This window comes from Pongo pygmaeus, chromosome 4 (genome assembly GCF_028885625.2).
Source record: "Pongo pygmaeus isolate AG05252 chromosome 4, NHGRI_mPonPyg2-v2.0_pri, whole genome shotgun sequence".
Taxonomy (NCBI): domain Eukaryota; kingdom Metazoa; phylum Chordata; class Mammalia; order Primates; family Hominidae; genus Pongo; species Pongo pygmaeus.
In genome coordinates, this window is record NC_072377.2 from 87,278,876 (window position 1) to 87,297,152 (window position 18,277).

Below are 18,277 nucleotides of genomic sequence, written 5' to 3' on the forward strand. Positions count from 1 at the left end.
AGGTAATAGTGTGACATGCCTGTGGGTATCAGACATTCTTGTAAAAACCACAGAGCTAAAATTTGGTCCTGCACCATTAAACTACAGCTCTGCCAAGCAACAACAGGAACACTCGTTTTAAGTCATTGCTGCAAGCCAAATGTAATTCTCACCCAAAACAATTAAATCTTTTAACAGAGGCCTGAATCTGGGCAGTTTGAGCCCTGAGATTCACTTTAGTGGCATGGAATCCGAATCTCATTTCAGTGTGAAAATGAGATGGTTATTGTTCAGATCAGGAGGAAGTGTCAGCTGCAAAATATAGGGCAGTCAAGTGACTTCAGTAACTTGAAGTGATATTTGTTAAGATTAGATTTAAAAAGGGTTAGTTAAGAAATTTGTATTTTTTGTGAGAAATGCACATATTTTATAAAGTTCATTTTTAGCAATTAGAAAAATAATGCTCACTCTAGAGAACTTGGAAAACATAATAAGTAAGAATATATAGAATAAAATATTATCTCAGTTTCATATCACTCAGACATAAACTCTGGAAGATTTTATTGCATTTGCTTTTGGTCTTTTATATACACACACGCACATGCAAACACAAACACACACACATACATACATCCATACACACAGCTGTATCTGAGAGTATGAATAAAATTTGGATCATTATTATATAATAATTTAACACTTCTTTTACTATCCTCCATTTCTTTATTTATTCTTCAAAGGAAATTTTAAATGGTGATATAATATTCTATTTGTCTGGCTATATCATAATTTATTGAACATATGTTTACTCTATAAATTGTTTTCCCTTTACTGCTAATAAACATAGTATTTCATATAAAATGTCATTCACATCTCTGATTATTTTTTAGTATAGAATTTTAGAAGTGGAATTTTGGGGTCCAAAAGCAAGAACTTTTTGAGGCTCCTAATATGCATTGCCACCTGTTTTCCAGAAAGGTTATTTACTTCCACTGGCTATGTCTATAATTGCCTGTCTCACCTGTTTGCTAGCAGCAAGCAGGATCTTTGATTAGGGATTGGTGTGGGTTGGGAAGAATGAAACACCCTCTGTGGTTCATTGTCTCTAAATATCAAAAACTATTTATTAAACAACATAAGTATGTGCCAAACATAGTTTCTGCACTGAGTATACAGTAATGAGCAAAAGAAACCAAAGCCCTGTCCTCAATGAGTTTACATTCTACTAGGGAGAAAAAAATGCAATTAATGAGTAAATTATACAGGATGTTAGAATATGATAAATGTTATGAAGAAAAAGAAATTAAGAAAGGGAGATGGGATAGTGTAGGTAGGGACAAAAAATGAGAGAGTAATGCACAGTGTACGCATAGTATTAGGATGTTGGAAAATTTTCCACCTTTGAGGACGTTACTGGTTTCCTGTAAGAGACTAGTTGGAAAGTAAGCTAGAAAATATTGAGCTCCTAAATCCAAATTTAATATTTGGCGAACTCTGGAATCTTTGACCATAGAGAGTACCAAATATAGATTTTTGTTAGTTTTAATGGATTCTTATTCTTTGATTTTTAATTTTTATCCTACTTTAACTCATTCATTACAAACAACTTAGTTCTGTATCAGCATCAGGCAGACCATGACATATCTCTGAAATGTTGATTATCTATTAAAGGAGAGTATCAAAAATGTAAAAAGGAGGCTTGGTGAGTGGAGGTTGAGGGATGATAAGGGAAATGAGCAAAGAAAAAAAAAATAGGGAAATAATTAGAAACCCAGGGCAGAGCCAATGTGAGTTCCTGGTTGCAGGGAGACCTACCAGTCAAGGAGTACTTCAGTGAGTGTGGTCCCCTGAGCATCTTTTCCAGGCCATTTGGAGAGTAACACAGTGGGGCCATTTAGGCTACGAGTTGGATTTAAATTTGCCTCGCTTCTGGATTAGGTTTTTCCCCTGAGAAATAAAACCACCTTTCATGCTGTATTTTGGCAAAAAAACAACTTCCTTAAGGGTCTCTTGGTTTTTTGCAAGTTTATCACTCTTCAAACACTCTTTTTTTACATAGCAGTGATCTCTTGTCTCATATCTTAATTTTGGCAGGATTGAGGAGGACTTTAAAGTAAAGCTAAAAGACTGAAAGAAAAGTAGGTTTTCAAACTTTAGGTCTTTTCACAAATTATTTTATGAAAGATCTAAATTTTTTTTTTACCATATTTAAAAGTTTGAAAACCACTTTTTCTGAGAAGAAAAATCACAGACATCCTCTAGTATATTAATTATACTGTTTTTGTTTGTAAACTAGAGCTTATTGGTATACAAATCTAATTTCATAGGTAGGAGGATACCTTTTGAGTCTTTTATTGTGCCAAGTATTAAAGATATAAAACACAAAAGAAACATTTGGTATTGAAAACACTGCAGATAACTAAGTATAGTACTCTGGTAAATACAGTGAAATGGATCAGACATATATTTTAAAAGACTTAAAAATAGTGATAGTACTGTTGGGAGTAAGTAGGTAGTAGAGTAATTGGACCTTCCCTTTTTTTTTTTTTTTTTTTTTAATTTTTGCATTCACTGATGCTCTGAATTGAAAACAATTGCCTTAAATCTTATATACACTTTATTCTCTTTCTCTTTGCCAAATAAATTCACTTAACTCATTGTCTCAAACCATAAACTTATTTTAAACTTAATTCAAGGAAAGACTAACAGATCTGTAGGCCCAGAAAAGACAGTCATATTAACCATTGTCACATAAATCTAAATCTGTATTTCTAACATATTTTGGAGGTTTGTCACCACTAATGTTGCCATACTAGACATGATAAAGCATGAGAGTAGCCAAAGCATGGTGGGAAATTGATGCTCAAATTGACCCAGAAAGGCGCTGAACAAACAAACTTGTCTCATACCACATTCTAGTTAAGAGGACCCAAGACTAGGAAACTGGTCTCTTATTTATAGGCCAATATTATTTTCATCTTACCAAAGTTTGTTATTCTTGAATAGGCACAGCGACTATGTTTTTTATATAATTATTGTTGCCAGGAAGGCAATATTTTAAGTAACAAAGAAATGAACCTAAACCAGAGAGTTCTGGGTGGGTAACATCTCTAAGGTCCAAATAATTCCCTATTATGCTGCGTTGTTGTAAGAGACAATGCATATCAAGTACCTAGAAAAGGGCTTCATCTATTATAGATGCTAAATAAATGACACATATAATGGAAGGCAAAAGATATTTCCAATTGTATATTATTGCTCAGAGTAGGATATATATATATACGTGTATATATAAAGGTAACCGGCAGAGAAATGTCAAACCCATAAAGTCCTTTTCAGTGATACGCACAAAAAAAATCTGTAGTAAGATATACTTTTGAAGGTGTATCTTTCTATATCAATATGCATAAATGTCATAAATGTTTCTACTAAAAAGAAAACATTTCATAATCATAAAGCACAACTCAACTGTATGGTGCAAGTAAGAATCACATCTAAAACAAACTAGCTCTGAAAGGTTGTATATAAAATGATTAGCATAGCTACGTCAGATAAATACAAAAAATAAATATTGCAACTATCTCTACTTTTTTAACCAAATAGATGAATTTGGGTGAAAAGCAATTACAATAAATGAGACAAAGGTACTTTATAGTAGTAAAGATAAGACAAGACAGGCTGAAAATTCAATTGAAGTATCATCACAATTATGTAAATTTATATGTGCACTTAAGAGGTAGAAGAAAACAATGATTAGAGTGATGAGATTATTTTTTCTCTAGTTCTACTTCCATTAATTTTATTGAATTAATAATAAGATGAAATTCCTAAATTGAGGGTTGATGATATATTTAGAAATCTAGAATAACTAGGCCAAAATTTGTCAACGATATCTCATTGCCAAATAGTAGACATTTGTTGAATAAATACTTTGAGACACATATATTTTCTACTCACAGTTTAACAGTCTTTTTCTTTACCACCAAAATAATTTCAGCTATATGAAACAACAGAAATTGTTGAGTCTATTCCAATTAGATTGTGATATAATACCGTCGTTGCTCTTATGTTACTTTTTGACTAGCAAGTAGTTACCTTCTCCCTCCATTTTTACAGCAATACGAGAATTGGAGACCCAACCAGCCAGACAGCTTCTTTTCTGCTGGAGAAGACTGTGTTGTAATCATTTGGCATGAGAATGGCCAGTGGAATGATGTTCCCTGCAATTATCATCTCACCTATACGTGCAAGAAAGGAACAGGTAATGATTACCCCGTTAATAATGTGTACTTAATCTTCATTTCAATTATAAAGATACTTCAGGAATTTGTGTCTCAAATTCATTGTTTGAGACACAAACTGGATATGTCCATGTATGTCATCTCTCATTGCTCTGGAATATTTCACTCTTCCAAAACAATTGAAAAGTTTGTTTTCAACAATGTTCTCACCTTAGATTTCAGGTCCTTAAGATAACAATGTGACATTAATGTAGGAATGCTGCCTGGTAATATCTTTAAGAAGAACAACTGCCAGTCCAAAGGCCAATAGGCCTTTTTATTTTTATTTATTTATTTGTTTATTTATTTATTATTATTGTTTTTTGAGACGGAGTCTCGCTTTGTCACCAGGCTGGAGTACAGTGGTGTGATCTTGGCTCACGGCAACCTCCGCCTCTGGGTTCAAGCAATTCTCCTGCCTCAGCCTCCCAAGTAGCTGGGACTACAGGCATGCACCATCACGCCCAGCTAATTTTTGTATTTTTTAGTAGAGATGGGGTTTCACCGTGTTAGCCAGGATGGTCTCGATCTCTTGACCTGGTAATCTGCCAGCCTCGGCCTCCCAAAGTGCTGGGATTACAGGCTTGAGCCACCGCTCCTGACCGACTTCTTTTTTTATTTTGATGAGAACATTACAAAATAAAATAGTTGTCAACAGTTAAAAATTCGGCTATATTTTTTAAATCTAGATTTTTAGCTTTTTTAAGAAATAAGAAGACCTGGCACCATGTGGCCCATATTCAGATTTGTCAGTGGTTTGAAGTACTAGAGCTGAGAACCACTGCCCTCCCTTGGTTGGGGCTGCAATCTCCATTTATTGCAGTCCTCATTGAGTCCTTCCTTTGTTTTATGTGAGTCCGTGCCCGAATCCTGAAAGACACAGTCCCAAATGCCATAATCCTAAATGTTGAAATCTCAAAGGATTAAAATCCCGAAAATAGAATTCTGGAAAAAAACAAATTTTAAAGACATTTATTTACATTTTAAAATGATGATTTATTACAGAAACATATAAAAACATGACAGCGTGCTTCATAAGCCACTTTAGACAATAAAATAAATAGACAATAAAAACTACATATATTTTCAAGCATAAGCACTCAGGTATACTAATGGCAGTTGGGGAAAAACCAAAATGTATGAATGCACATCACTCTGGTTGTAATTGTGTGCACCAGCTTTATAACGGTGGTCATCTGAAATACCATGATGAACAACATAAATCTTTTCACAAGATTGATGAAAAACTGAGATGGGTTACCACCGCAAATTCAGTCACTCAAAGAGCCGAGATCTTGAGAAATTTTATCGTTCATAAATGGAGATGTATAAAAGAACATCTCTTCATTTACTGAGGAAGTTTCAATATTTTTATATTGAGAACCAAGGAAGCTGAAGCCAGTACTGTAACTCTCAGTCTGAGACCGAAAGCCTCAAGACCTGGGGGGCCTCTGGTGTGTGAGTCCTGGAATCCAAAGGCTAGTGAGCCTGGAGTTCTGATGTCCATGGTGGCAGAAGTCTGTCCCAGCTCTCAGAGAAAGAGCAGCTTGCCTTCTGTATCTGTTCTCTCTGGGCCCCTGGCTGATTGGATGGTGCCCATCAACAATGAGGGCAGATCTTCCTCACCTCATCCACTCATGCCGACACATTAATCTTCTCTAGAAACACTCTGAGACGTGCCCCAAATAATGCTCTATTAGGTTCCTAGGTATTCCTTAATCCAGTCATGTTGACACCTAAAATTAAGTCTACAGGTCTACCCCTTGCAACTTGGCACCCATATGCATATTGTTAAGCTGTATTTAAATTTCCAAATAAGGACAATAACAAGGTTATATAATAATTTCTCCTGACATGATATAACTATCCTGCATACAACCAAAAATGCACTAATCCCTTCCCTAGAATTTGGCTTTCAGGATTTCAACATTTGGGATTTTAATATTTCAGAATTATGATTTTGGGGACTTTAGATGTTAGGGATTTTAACCTCTAGGGATTTTGGTCTTTAGGAATTTCAAAATTTGGGATTATGACTTTTGAGATTGTGTCTTTTGGGATTATAATTGGCACCAGTTTTTGCCAACTGCCTGGTCTCTGTAGGCATTTGAGTTTTTTAATCATTCCCTTAGAAGTTTATTTTATGCTTATAAACTGTGGATCAAAAATGCCATCCTTATATCTATAGTTGAATATTTACAAGATACAATAAAATAAGAACATGTGTAATATAAATTTTATGAGAATTGTTTAGTTAACATTAAACATAAAATATTTTAAAAGCTAATTTTTTAAAAGGTGTGTTTATCATTGGCCAATTTCTAAAGCACGCTGTACAGACTTTTTCCCTAAACAAATAGAAATTCTGTAAAATATTTTAACCTATTTGCAATTAATAATGGTGTTATCACATGAATATTTAATCCCTAGACCCAGACTTTTACCCATCTCAAATAAGAGTACAAAGTACAAATGTAAAATATAAACCTATTTGATTTATTTGTCTTTGAATACAAAAATAATAAAACTAAAAACCACACTCTATAAATATTTTAGGAAAGATTTAAACCCAATAATGAGAAATTCTATTAGAAGAAAGAGAACACTAACATACATCAAGCCTGAGTCTCATATGAAAGTCAGCTGTTAGCAATGAGTACGTTAGTCTGCTATTTTCTCACTCAAGGTAGAATGTATTCTCAATACCTTTTCTACATGAGAAGCTTTCCTGACCATGTCCCTTACTTCAGCACCTCTGCGATGAGATTTGTAAAAATAGCAAATCAAGTATTTTCTATTTTTCTTTTTCTGGTGTAGAAATCTTTACTAAATTATTCGTCTCTATCCAAATGTCATGTTTGCCCTCTTATGTCTCCAGTGGTCCCTGGAGTCATACTTTTCATTTTATGATTTAAACATTCTTACATTTCCTATTTTATTTTTTCCTATAGCAGGGTTTTTCAACAGCAGAGCTATTGACATTTTTGGTCAGATAATTCTTTATTTTGAGAGGCTATCCTGTGCATTAAAGCATATTTAGCATAATCCCTGCCCTTTGTATACTACACGTCAGTAGCACCTTTACATCCCTTCTGCATTGTAAAAAGCAAACATGTCTCTAGACATTGCCATATGTCTCCAGAAGAGGCAAACTGTCCCACGTTGAGAATCACTGCCCTATACCGAAAAAGATTCACAAAAACACCATGATTGTTTACATTTCCCAATGGATAACAAGTTTCATAAAATACTGGTTCTACCTCATTAAAGAAGAAGAAGGAAAAAACACCCTATTTTTGCATTTTATCTCCCCTACTCGCTGATTTTTATATTTGTGCAGTCAATTCTTTACTAATCAGAACTCTGGGGAAGTTTTTAAATGTTTATAGGCTTTTAAAAAAGATACCCTTTTCTCTTTTTAGATATTTTAAACCTACAGACCTAAGTAGTTCTCCTTTTAATGAACTATTAAATACTTGTAAAGAATTATAATATATACAAAAGGCATATTTTTTAAAAGAACACCTCAATGCATACTACCCATGTATCTGTGGAGTATCCTGTGGGTTCCTCTCAATCCTATCTATTTACTTCTCAACTCCCACCAGAGATAATGACTTAATTCCCTTTCTTTTCCCTTTTCTATTATGATATACACTTGTTTCACTAAATAAATTATTTAGTTTTGTACATTTTTGAACTTTAAATAAGTGGAATCATACTGTATATATTCTGTGCTTTGCTCTTTTTTTTGTTCAGCATTATGTTTGTGAGATTCATTCATGTTGATGCATGTAATGGCATGTTCTTTGTTTTTGTTGCTGTATTGTATTTCTTGTATAACTATACAACATTTTACTTATCAATTCTCCTGTCAGTGGATGCTTGAGTCATATTCAGTGTTTTTGCTTTTATAAACAATGTTTCTATGAGCACTCTTGAACTTGTTCTTGGTCAACTTTTGTGAGTTTCTGTAGGATATATTTCCAGGAGTGAAGTTGCTGAGTCGTAGGATATATGTACCATAAAATCTACTTTAAAAAGCCAAATTTTTTCCAAAGTGGTGGTACCAATTTTCACTCCCACCAACAATCTGTGATAGATCCTGTTGCTCTACATCTTCTCCAACATTTGGCACTATTGGACTTTGAAATTTTTGCCAATCTGGTGGGTATAAAATGTAATCTCTTGTGACTTAATTCACATTTTTTGATACGTCTCTCTGAATATCTTTTCATATATTTATCAATCACTTGAAGCTCTGCTTTTGTAAAGTTTCTGTTCATATCTTTTGGTTATTTTTGAAAATTGTTTACTTATAATCTTATACATACTAATTTGTAGGAGTTCTTTTTATATTCTGGTTACTAATCCCTTGACAATTTTATATGTTGCAAATATCTTCTCCCAGTTTGTTGCTTGACTTCACCCTTACTTTATGATATTTTCTGATGAACAGAATTCTTAATTTTATTTATTTTTTTTCCTTTATGATCTAACCTTTTTTGTGTTTTAAGAAATCTTTACCTACTGATAACCTACAGGTCACATTGGCAGGCTTCCAAATTAATCCGCCTGGGGGAGGTCTTATGATTCATGGCTTACATCCTGTCCCTGAGTAAACAATTTTATCGTGAGTTCCTCAAATCTTATCATGAGTTCCTTAAACTGTTGACATACTGATTAATATGTAGCCTACTGACACTGGAAAAACAGATTTGTTTCTGAATCATGAAGTTTTACTGATTGTTTTGCACATAGAGCATTTTAGTTTGTATTTTGTAATCCGTAGCCAATGATTATAACCTCTGTATTGTACCCTCCAATGAAAATCACAACTTGGGTCTGAGGAGTTGCCCTCCCTTCTGAACTTCCCCATAAAAGCCTTCCAACCTGTAGCAGATTCTGGAATATGCCCAAATTTGTGGTGTGTCTTCCCAGGTAGATCCTGGCATTTGGCTTCCAATAAGCCTTTATCAAATTATTTCTGCCTCAACAGCCTTAATTTTGGTTGACACTATCCTGAAGTCATAAAGATATTCTATGGTTTCTAAATGTTTTATAGTTTTGCCTTTTGTATTTATATATTTGAACCATCTAGAATTGATTTTTAATGTATTCTCTGAAGTACGGAACCAAGTTTATTTTTTTCTGTATGAATACACAAGTGTTCAAATGAAAAGACTACACTTTCCCTCTGCACTGCCATGTTGCCTCTTTCAAATGTCAAGCATATGTGTGTAAATCTGTTTCTGGTCTATTTTCCTGTCCTTGCCAATACCACACTCACTGAATTATTATAGCTTTTTAATAAGCCTTCATATTTAGTTTTAGAAGAAATCTATATAATTATTTCCTCAAAATTATAAAAATGACTTCAAATTTGTTAGCATAGCACCAAATCAAGTATATTGAATTATTGAATTGATCATTTTTAACCTTCTCTATCACTTTGGTCTTATTCCATCTGATACTTGCTATTATCTGGATCCTAGTATAGGCTTTCCATATTGCAATAAAAGAAGTGTGCACCATGGAATACAATGCAGCTATAAAAAGGAATGAGATTATGTCCCTTGCAGGAACATGGATGGAGCTGGAGGTCATCATCCTTAGCAAACTAACACAGGAACAGAAAACCAAATACTGCATATTTTCACTTATAAGTGAGAGCTAAACAATGAGAACATAAGGACACAAAGAGGGGAACAACAGACACTGGGGCCTACTTGAGGATGGAGGATGGGAGGAGGGAGAAGATTAGAAAAATAACTGTTGGGTATGAGGCTTAGTACCTGGGTGACAAAATAATCTGTAAAACAAACCCCTGTGACATGAGTTTAGCTATATAACAAGCCTGCACATTTACCCCTGAACTTAAAAGTTAAAAAAAAAAAGAAGTGTGCGGGTATCCAGATTGAGGTCGAGCAGAAGTAAATTAGAAGAACCAAACATTTAAATTAAACCAAAATTTGTCATTGCAAAAGAATATGGTTGTGAATAGTCTTCTGAATATGTAAATAAATTTAATAATTGTAAACTTTTAATATTAGGATGTTGACATTCAAATATTTGGTACCAAGGTTTCTGGTAATCATTTTCCCACTGAATATTTGCAATATTTCATGAGAGAATGCGGCATGTTTTTGTGGGCCTGTGGTGTAAGAATTCTTAAACAATAGAAATTTCCACTTAGGGAAAATTATATTTAAGTTACATTTGTATTAAAGATATATAGGAAAATACAATAATTTAATCAAAGTTGATTTTTTAAAGCATATCGTTTAAAATAAGTGTGCTAATGTTGAATAAAAACTATGTTAACACAAATTCAATTAAATCAATTTTCCAAGCTTTTGAATTTTTTCAAAATTCAAAATTACAAAATTTTTCATTGTAAATTTAAAATGATGGTTAAGAATTCCAAGCTTTACCCTCATTTGCCTGTCTCAAGAGTTTAAATTTATATTCATTAAGGTATTTATGAAACTCAGGCATGAATATTATGGTCTCTTTTTCTTGTCTCAATACAGAAGACAAAAAAGAGCAAATAAACATAAATGGAACCAAAAGATATTTGTATTTAGGAGACTGTCCATATTTCAAAACTATGATGTTATTGTAGATTGTAAGGTTTTTTTGTTTGTTTGTTTGTTTTGTTTTTGAGACAGAGTCTCGCTCTGCCGCGAGGCTGGAGTGCAGTGGTGCAGTCTCAGCTCACTGCAACCTCCGCCTTCCAGGTTCAAGTGATTCTCCTCCCTCAGCCTCCCGAGTAGCTGGGACTACAGGTGCCCACCACCATGCCTGGCTAATTTTTTGTATTTTTAGTAGAAATGGGGTTTCACCATGTTGGCCAGGATGGTCTTAATCTCTTGATCTCATGATCCACCCCCCTTGGCTTCCCAAAGTGCTGGGATTACAGGCGTGAGCCACTGTGCCCGAACTGTAGATTGTAAGTTTTTATAAGGAGGTAATAGTAATAGTTAAATTCATTATTGTCCCAAGTGAAGGTAATTAACAAATAAAAACTTAGGGACGGTGATGAAGCCAGTATGCTTTTTAATTTGGAAATTTTGTCAGAATAGTGGCCCTTCCAGAGGGGTAGATGAATGTATGACCATTTAGTCCTATGGTTGTTTTAATAAAACAAATTTCAAGATGGCATAATCTGAGATTCAAAGTAGGCCCAGAGCCTCAACATTACATTTTCTTCTTGAAAAATTTCATATTCTTAATTCTAAAGGATTGCCTTTGATGAAGTTGCTTACTTTGGTACCATAAAGAAAGAGGGAAAAATAAGAGACTCATATTAGTTGAAATACTTAGATTATTTGGAAATAACCCAATTTGCTTTCCTTTAGTTGCTTGCGGCCAGCCCCCTGTTGTAGAAAATGCCAAGACCTTTGGAAAGATGAAACCTCGTTATGAAATCAACTCCCTGATTAGATACCACTGCAAAGATGGTTTCATTCAGCGTCACCTTCCAACTATCCGGTGCCTAGGAAATGGAAGATGGGCTATACCTAAAATTACCTGCATGAACCGTAAGTGGTCCTTTAGAAAGAATGGACTACCGTGCTATAACAACTACTAGACACCTTCATTTTACGGCTGTGGTATCGGCAGTTTAGGGTATGGAGCAAGTAATATTGTTGTGTTTTCTTTTTTTCTTTCTTTCCTTCCATGTAGCATCTGCATACCAAAGGACTTATTCTATGAAATACTTTAAAAATTCCTCATCAGCAAAGGACAATTCAATAAATACATCCAAACATGATCATCGTTGGAGCCGGAGGTGGCAGGAGTCGAGGCGCTGATCCCTAAAATGGCGAACATGTGTTTTCATCATTTCAGCCAAAGTCCTAACTTCCTGTGCCTTTCCTATCACCTCGAGAAGTAATTATCAGTTGGTTTGGATTTTTGGACCACCGTTCAGTCATTTTGGGTTGCCGTGCTCCCAAAACATTTTAAATGAAAGTATTGGCATTCAAAAAGAGAGCAGACATAATGAAAGAAAATGAGAGCAGAAAGTAAGCATTTCCAGCCTATCGAATTTCTTTAGTTTTCTATTTGCCTCCAGTGCAGTCCATTTCCTAATGTATACCAGCCTACTGTACTATTTAAAATGCTCAATTTCAGCACCGATGGCCATGTAAATAAGATGATTTAATGTTGATTTTAATCCTGTATATAAAATAAAAAGTCACAATGAGTTTGGGCATATTTAATGATGATTATGGAGCCTTAGAGGTCTTTAATCATTGGTTCGGCTGCTTTTATGTAGTTTAGGCTGGAAATGGTTTCACTTGCTCTTTGACTGTCAGCAAGACTGAAGATGGCTTTTCCTGGACAGCTAGAAAACACAAAATCTTGTAGGTCATTGCACCTATCTCAGCCATAGGTGCAGTTTGCTTCTACATGATGCTAAAGGCTGCGAATGGGATCTTGATGGAACTAGGGACTCCAATGTGGAACTCTTCTTTGCTGCATTCCTTTTTCTTCACTTACAAGAAAGGCCTGAATGGAGGACTTTTCTGTAACCAGGAGCATTTTTTAGGGGTCAAAGTGCTAATAATTAACTCAACAAGGTCTACTTTTTAATGGCTTTCATAACACTAACTCATAAGGTTACCAATCAACACATTTCATACAGATATAGACCTAGGGCTCTGGAGGGTGGGGGATTGTTAAAACACATGCAAAAAAAAAAAAAAAAAAAAGAAATTTTGTATATATAACCATTTTAATCTTTTATAAAGTTTTGAATGTTCATGTATGAATGCTGCAGCTGTGAAGCATACATAAATAAATGAAGTAAGCCATACTGATTTAATTTATTGGATGTTATTTTCCCTAAGACCTGAAAATGAACATAGTATGCTAGTTATTTTTCAGTGTTAGTCTTTTACTTTCCTCACACAATTTGGAATCATATAATATAGGTACTTTGTCCCTGATTAAATAATGTGATGGATAGAATGCATCAAGTGTTTATTATGAAAAGAGTGGAAAAGTATATAGCTTTTAGCAAATGGTGTTTGCCCATTCTAAGAAATGAGCGAATATATAGAAATAGTGTGGGCATTTCTTCCTGTTAGGTGGCGTGTATGTGTTGACATTTCTCCCCATCTCTTCCCACTCTGTTTTCTCCCCATTATTTGAATAAAGTGACTGCTGAAGATGACTTTGAATCCTTATCCACTTAATTTAATGTTTAAAGAAAAACCTGTAATGGAAAGTAAGACTCTTTCCCTAATTTCAGTTTAGAGCAACTTGAAGAAGAGTAGACAAAAAATAAATGCACATAGAAAAAGAGAAAAAGGGCACAGAGGGATTGGCCCAATATTGATTCTTTTTTATAAAACCTCCTTTGGCTTAGAAGGAATGACTCTAGCTACAATAATACACGGTATGTTTAAGCAGGTTCCCTTTGGTTGTTGCATTAAATGTAATCCACCCTTAGGTATTTTAGAGCACAGAACAACACTGTGTTGATCTAGTAGGTTTCTATTTTTCCTTTCTCTTTACAATGCACATAATACTTTCCTGTATTTATATCATAACGTGTATAGTGTAAAATGTGAATGACTTTTTTTGTGAATGAAAATCTAAAATCTTTGTAACTTTTTATATCTGCTTTTGTTTCACCAAAGAAACCTAAAATCCTTCTTTTACTACACTGTGACTGGTCTGGTTATTTACAACTTTAAATCCTAATGTGCACCAACATTTTTACATTCTGGTTCCATCATGGAGAGCAAGCTTCTAACCTGGATGAAATGATTTTGTGGCAAGCAAAGAAATGATTATATATATACCCGCAAAAGTTGCGATAATAATTCTGATAATGTTTTCATCTGAATACTATGTATTAATTTCAAATATGAAAAATATGCAATGGGAAAAGTGATAGCTCACATCACAGAAATCTTCCTATGAACCAAGGCAAGTATTTTATGTGTAATATATCATAACAAGCTTATGAAACAGGGGTCATCATTACTGACTGATGAGGGATCGGGCATAGAGGGCTCGTTATTTGTCCAAAGTCATGCAGTTAGTGTGCAGCAGAAGCAGGTAATCCCTACAGCCCACACAGCATTTCCAAGAAAAATGTAAAATATTATATCCCTGATTGTTATGCATTTAAGAGGTTAATTTACTGATAAGGAAATCATATGTAAATAATTATCAGAAGCTGTCAAAAATATAAAGTTATCACCCATTCAGATATCCATTCATTCCTTCAGTTTTCATTCATTCATTATTTAAGGATTTAATGTGTGCCAGGCACAGTAATAGGCTCTGAAGATTCACCAGTGGATGTGGTAGACAGGTTTCTGCCCACATAAAGTTTTTATACTGGCTGCATCCCATGGAAATTATCGTAGAACCCATTCTATTCAATATCTTTATTGATAATCTGGAAGAACCAATACATTTTATGCTCCGAAGTTATATCAAAGATATAAAGGTCAAAGGTGAGCTGAAAATTATTTTAAGGTTGTTTCTAGAAATGTCAAAAATATACAGGGAGTTTGGCGTGAATAAGTGTGGAAGAGAAGAGATTATTTTCCTTTCTGAGCTTGTCCTTTTAGTGTGCACTCTGTCATATCTTTTACATAGAATTTAAATATGATCCAAGGGAATATATAAGAATTTATATTAATTGTGCATATATAGCTTTCTGAGATTATTGGTGGATCTAGGTACAAATAACAGAATCTGTGGGATGTACAGAATACTGGGACAGAGTGAGACATTAAAAAAGACTTACACTAGTCAAAGTCAGCAAGAAGTGATTCTTTGTCCATTTTTAAAGGTTAAGTGACATATCAGAGGGAAGAATGTGCCCCTGCGTTGGGGGCTATTTAAGAAGAGGTGGTCTTCCAGGGTAACTGTATTACTAAAGAGGTAAGAGAGATTGTATAGGGAGAGGTGCATCATTTTAATGTGATAGTAAGTAGACCTTTGCTGATCTTAAGTAAATTTTCAATAAAGTACCAAGAGTAGGAACTGAATTAGCCACAAGCTATTTGCCCAGAAATCATATATCATGTACAATAAACTCAGAGTTTGCAAATAAACAGAAAAAAATAAAGTAGTTGTAAAAAAGTTCAGGGTTGATTTTGTGCATGACTTGTGCATGACTATTTCTCATGAAAAGGATCTATGAGAGAAAATATATTCTAGATAAGGGAAAAAGATGTTATTATCAAGTGGCTAAAGACTCATTGATGAATACAACATTTGTAAAGTGTTTCCTTTTATGTTTCTTAATATTAGAAATGCAGTGAAATTGTTTCTGAAAAAAAAAAGGTTGGCAGTGATATGTTAGCACTGATATTGGTGCATCTTTCTTTTTACTGTATTGCAACTTGCATTTGCTCTAAACAAATCAGAATTCATCCAAATGATTCTTTTCTGAAACAAGTCTAAACAGAACATTTATAAAGGTCCTTGAGTGAGTCATTCAAGATTGTATAATCTTTTCCCATTATTACTCATTTCTGTATGTTTAGATCCCAGCTGGACAAGAAAGAGCAAATGCCAAAATAGAACAAGAATGGTTTTGTTGAGGTGTTTACAGAATAAGCAAAGCCTGGGTTTTAATTGGAATTTAATTCAGAGTTCTGTCTGAGTCCATCAAATGAACCCTGTTGAAGATTAAAAGTTTACTGCCTTAGGCAGTAAGTCTTAAATTATTTTTGATAGTATTTATTTAAAAATTTTAAAAACTATGTACCTGTCACATTTTAAGTTGTCAACAAAATTTTTTTTCATCATAAAGTTAAACAACTATAGAGGATGTAATTTTTGACCTATTTTAAATATTGCCATTCTAAAATAAGCATGTAACATCACTTTCAGGATATATTCAGTGGAATCTAAATATCATAGTGGTTTGACCGCTTACATCATTCTTTTAAAAATAGTCTTTATTAACAGTCAAAAATTTTATATTTTTATTTTCTTTAGACTAATTTAAAATTTAACTTCCTCTTATGGAATGTTATCAAAAATTATAAGTTATATGCTTAGAAGTCTTCTATTGATTAAGCCATCAAACTTAAGTACATCAAAATTTGTACTTTAAAGTTTAAATTTTTTTTCCTTGTGAACATAATCCTATAAACTAAAATTTTCCTGGACCAAGTTATTTTTGTAGTTTACTAATATACAATTGATCAAAACAATATAAAGCTATCGTAACATTTGAAAGATTATACAAATTGTAAAATTTTGTTGGAAATATGTCTTAATGAGATGATTAGGGCTGTTTTTCCCAATTCACATTTCCGTAGGGAAATATTCCTTAAAACTGGAATGTGGCATGGCTTAGCACATTTCACTCTCATTTTGTTTGATAGATTTAAATACCGAGAAAATCTGTTTACATAAGTAAATGAAAATGATAGTTTTATTGTGCACTGCTACTCAATTTTTAAAGCAATTTCTGAGTTATATGCCAAAAATCACAGTGATCTATCAAAAGTTATATTCAAATTACCTCTCAGCTGACATGTCAAGTACTCCTTAATTTTTTTTTTAAATAAACACTTGGTTTGAAAAAGGATTTGTCACACTAGCATCAGAATTATTCAGTGTTAATTGTCTTTTATTTGTTCTAATTCTTGCATTCCACGGCAATGTATCCTAAGACTCAGAATGGATAAGAGATATATTTCACTTAATGGTTGTTTTTTTTTTTTTTTTAAATAAAGTAGAAAAGGAGCAATTGTCTGAAGTATTGGTCCTCAAAATTTGTTCCTTGGAACAACAGCATTAGTTTCACCCAGGAACTTGTGAAAAATGCAAATCCTCAGATCTTACCCTACTGAATGAGAGATTATGGGAGTGGGGACGGCAGTATGGGTTTTCGCAGGCACTCCGGTGCTTCTCATGCATTCTAAAGTGTATGAGAACTGGCATAAAGGGGGATGCAAAAGCAGAAGCAGGAGCCTCCACCACAGACACCTCCCTAGGCAGATGAGTTTTAGAAAAGCATCCAGGTGGAAATTAAGGTTCTGGAAATGGCTTCACTTTTATGTATCCCTTGGAAAGTCTTAGGGCACTCACACAGTAGGTGTACTACCCTAGGAGTACACTAAGTTTTCCCCTGGTTTGGCGAAAGCTGCTTTAAGATACAGAGTGCTTAAAGTGCTTTCTGCTTTTTAGTACATCATCTGTCCATATTTGTCAGCATGTGTTCTACCAGTCTGCTGGTGATTACTTTCCAACCTTTTAATGGGCCTCTGGTTTTAAAGAAAAAAATGAGAAAGGTTTTCTTTACAGGAAAAACCAAATAAAGCAGCATGATTAAAAATATTAATGTCTTAAAGACCTGATACAAAGTTTTAAGTGTAAGAATTAAGATAAATTTAAAAACAGAAATAGAAGCAAAGAAGATACATTGTAATTTCTCTTCAAGAGCCAACCAGGAAAAGGAACCTCAAATTCAATGATGAGCCCTAAAAGAGGCCTAGGTGGGAGAATCCTTTGGAGTGGATTAATCTCTACATTGCTTCAGTTCCCAGATCACCTCACCCTCTCCTATGTTCATTAGCCAAATTAAACCCATTTTTCATATAATAATACATATTGAGCACTTATCAGGTTCCAGGCACTCCGTTAAGTGCTGGGGATACTATTATAAACAAGACTAGCTGAGTTTCTGTTTTTAGGGAGCTTACAGTCTGATGAGACAGATTAGTAATGGCATTAAAGTAGGAACAGTCTGATTTCTCAAAATGCAAAAGCCTCTGTTCTTGACCATCTCTTTTTTTTCCACTCTCCATCTTTGCCTGATTCCATTCATAACTGGCTTAAATCCCTACATGATTACTTCCATGTCCAGTTGGTTGGATTCTATAGGCACATGAAGAGCTTTATCTTTCAAGTTGAACTATTATTTCTCTCTCTCCCCCAACCATTTTTTTTATAACTAGTAGTCTAAGAGTCATTCTGGCTCCTAATTTAATGCCCATATTCAATCAATTGCCAAATTCTGTAATTCT

General features: G+C 34.1%; 1 protein-coding gene across 2 annotated transcripts in view; it reads left to right on the forward strand.

Moving 5' to 3' along the window:
- VCAN (versican) overlaps positions 1 to 13,938 on the forward strand; it is a 110,100-nt gene extending 96,162 nt beyond the window's left edge. For both annotated transcript variants that reach the window (XM_054488660.2, XM_063664952.1), the window contains 3 exons: positions 4,096 to 4,240; positions 11,621 to 11,803; positions 11,949 to 13,938. In XM_054488660.2, coding sequence (XP_054344635.1) covers positions 4,096 to 4,240; positions 11,621 to 11,803; positions 11,949 to 12,076 — 456 coding nt within the window. In that variant the 3' untranslated portion in view covers positions 12,077 to 13,938. The remainder of the gene's footprint in view (positions 1 to 4,095; positions 4,241 to 11,620; positions 11,804 to 11,948) is intronic.
- The last annotated feature ends 4,339 nt before the right edge of the window (positions 13,939 to 18,277 follow it).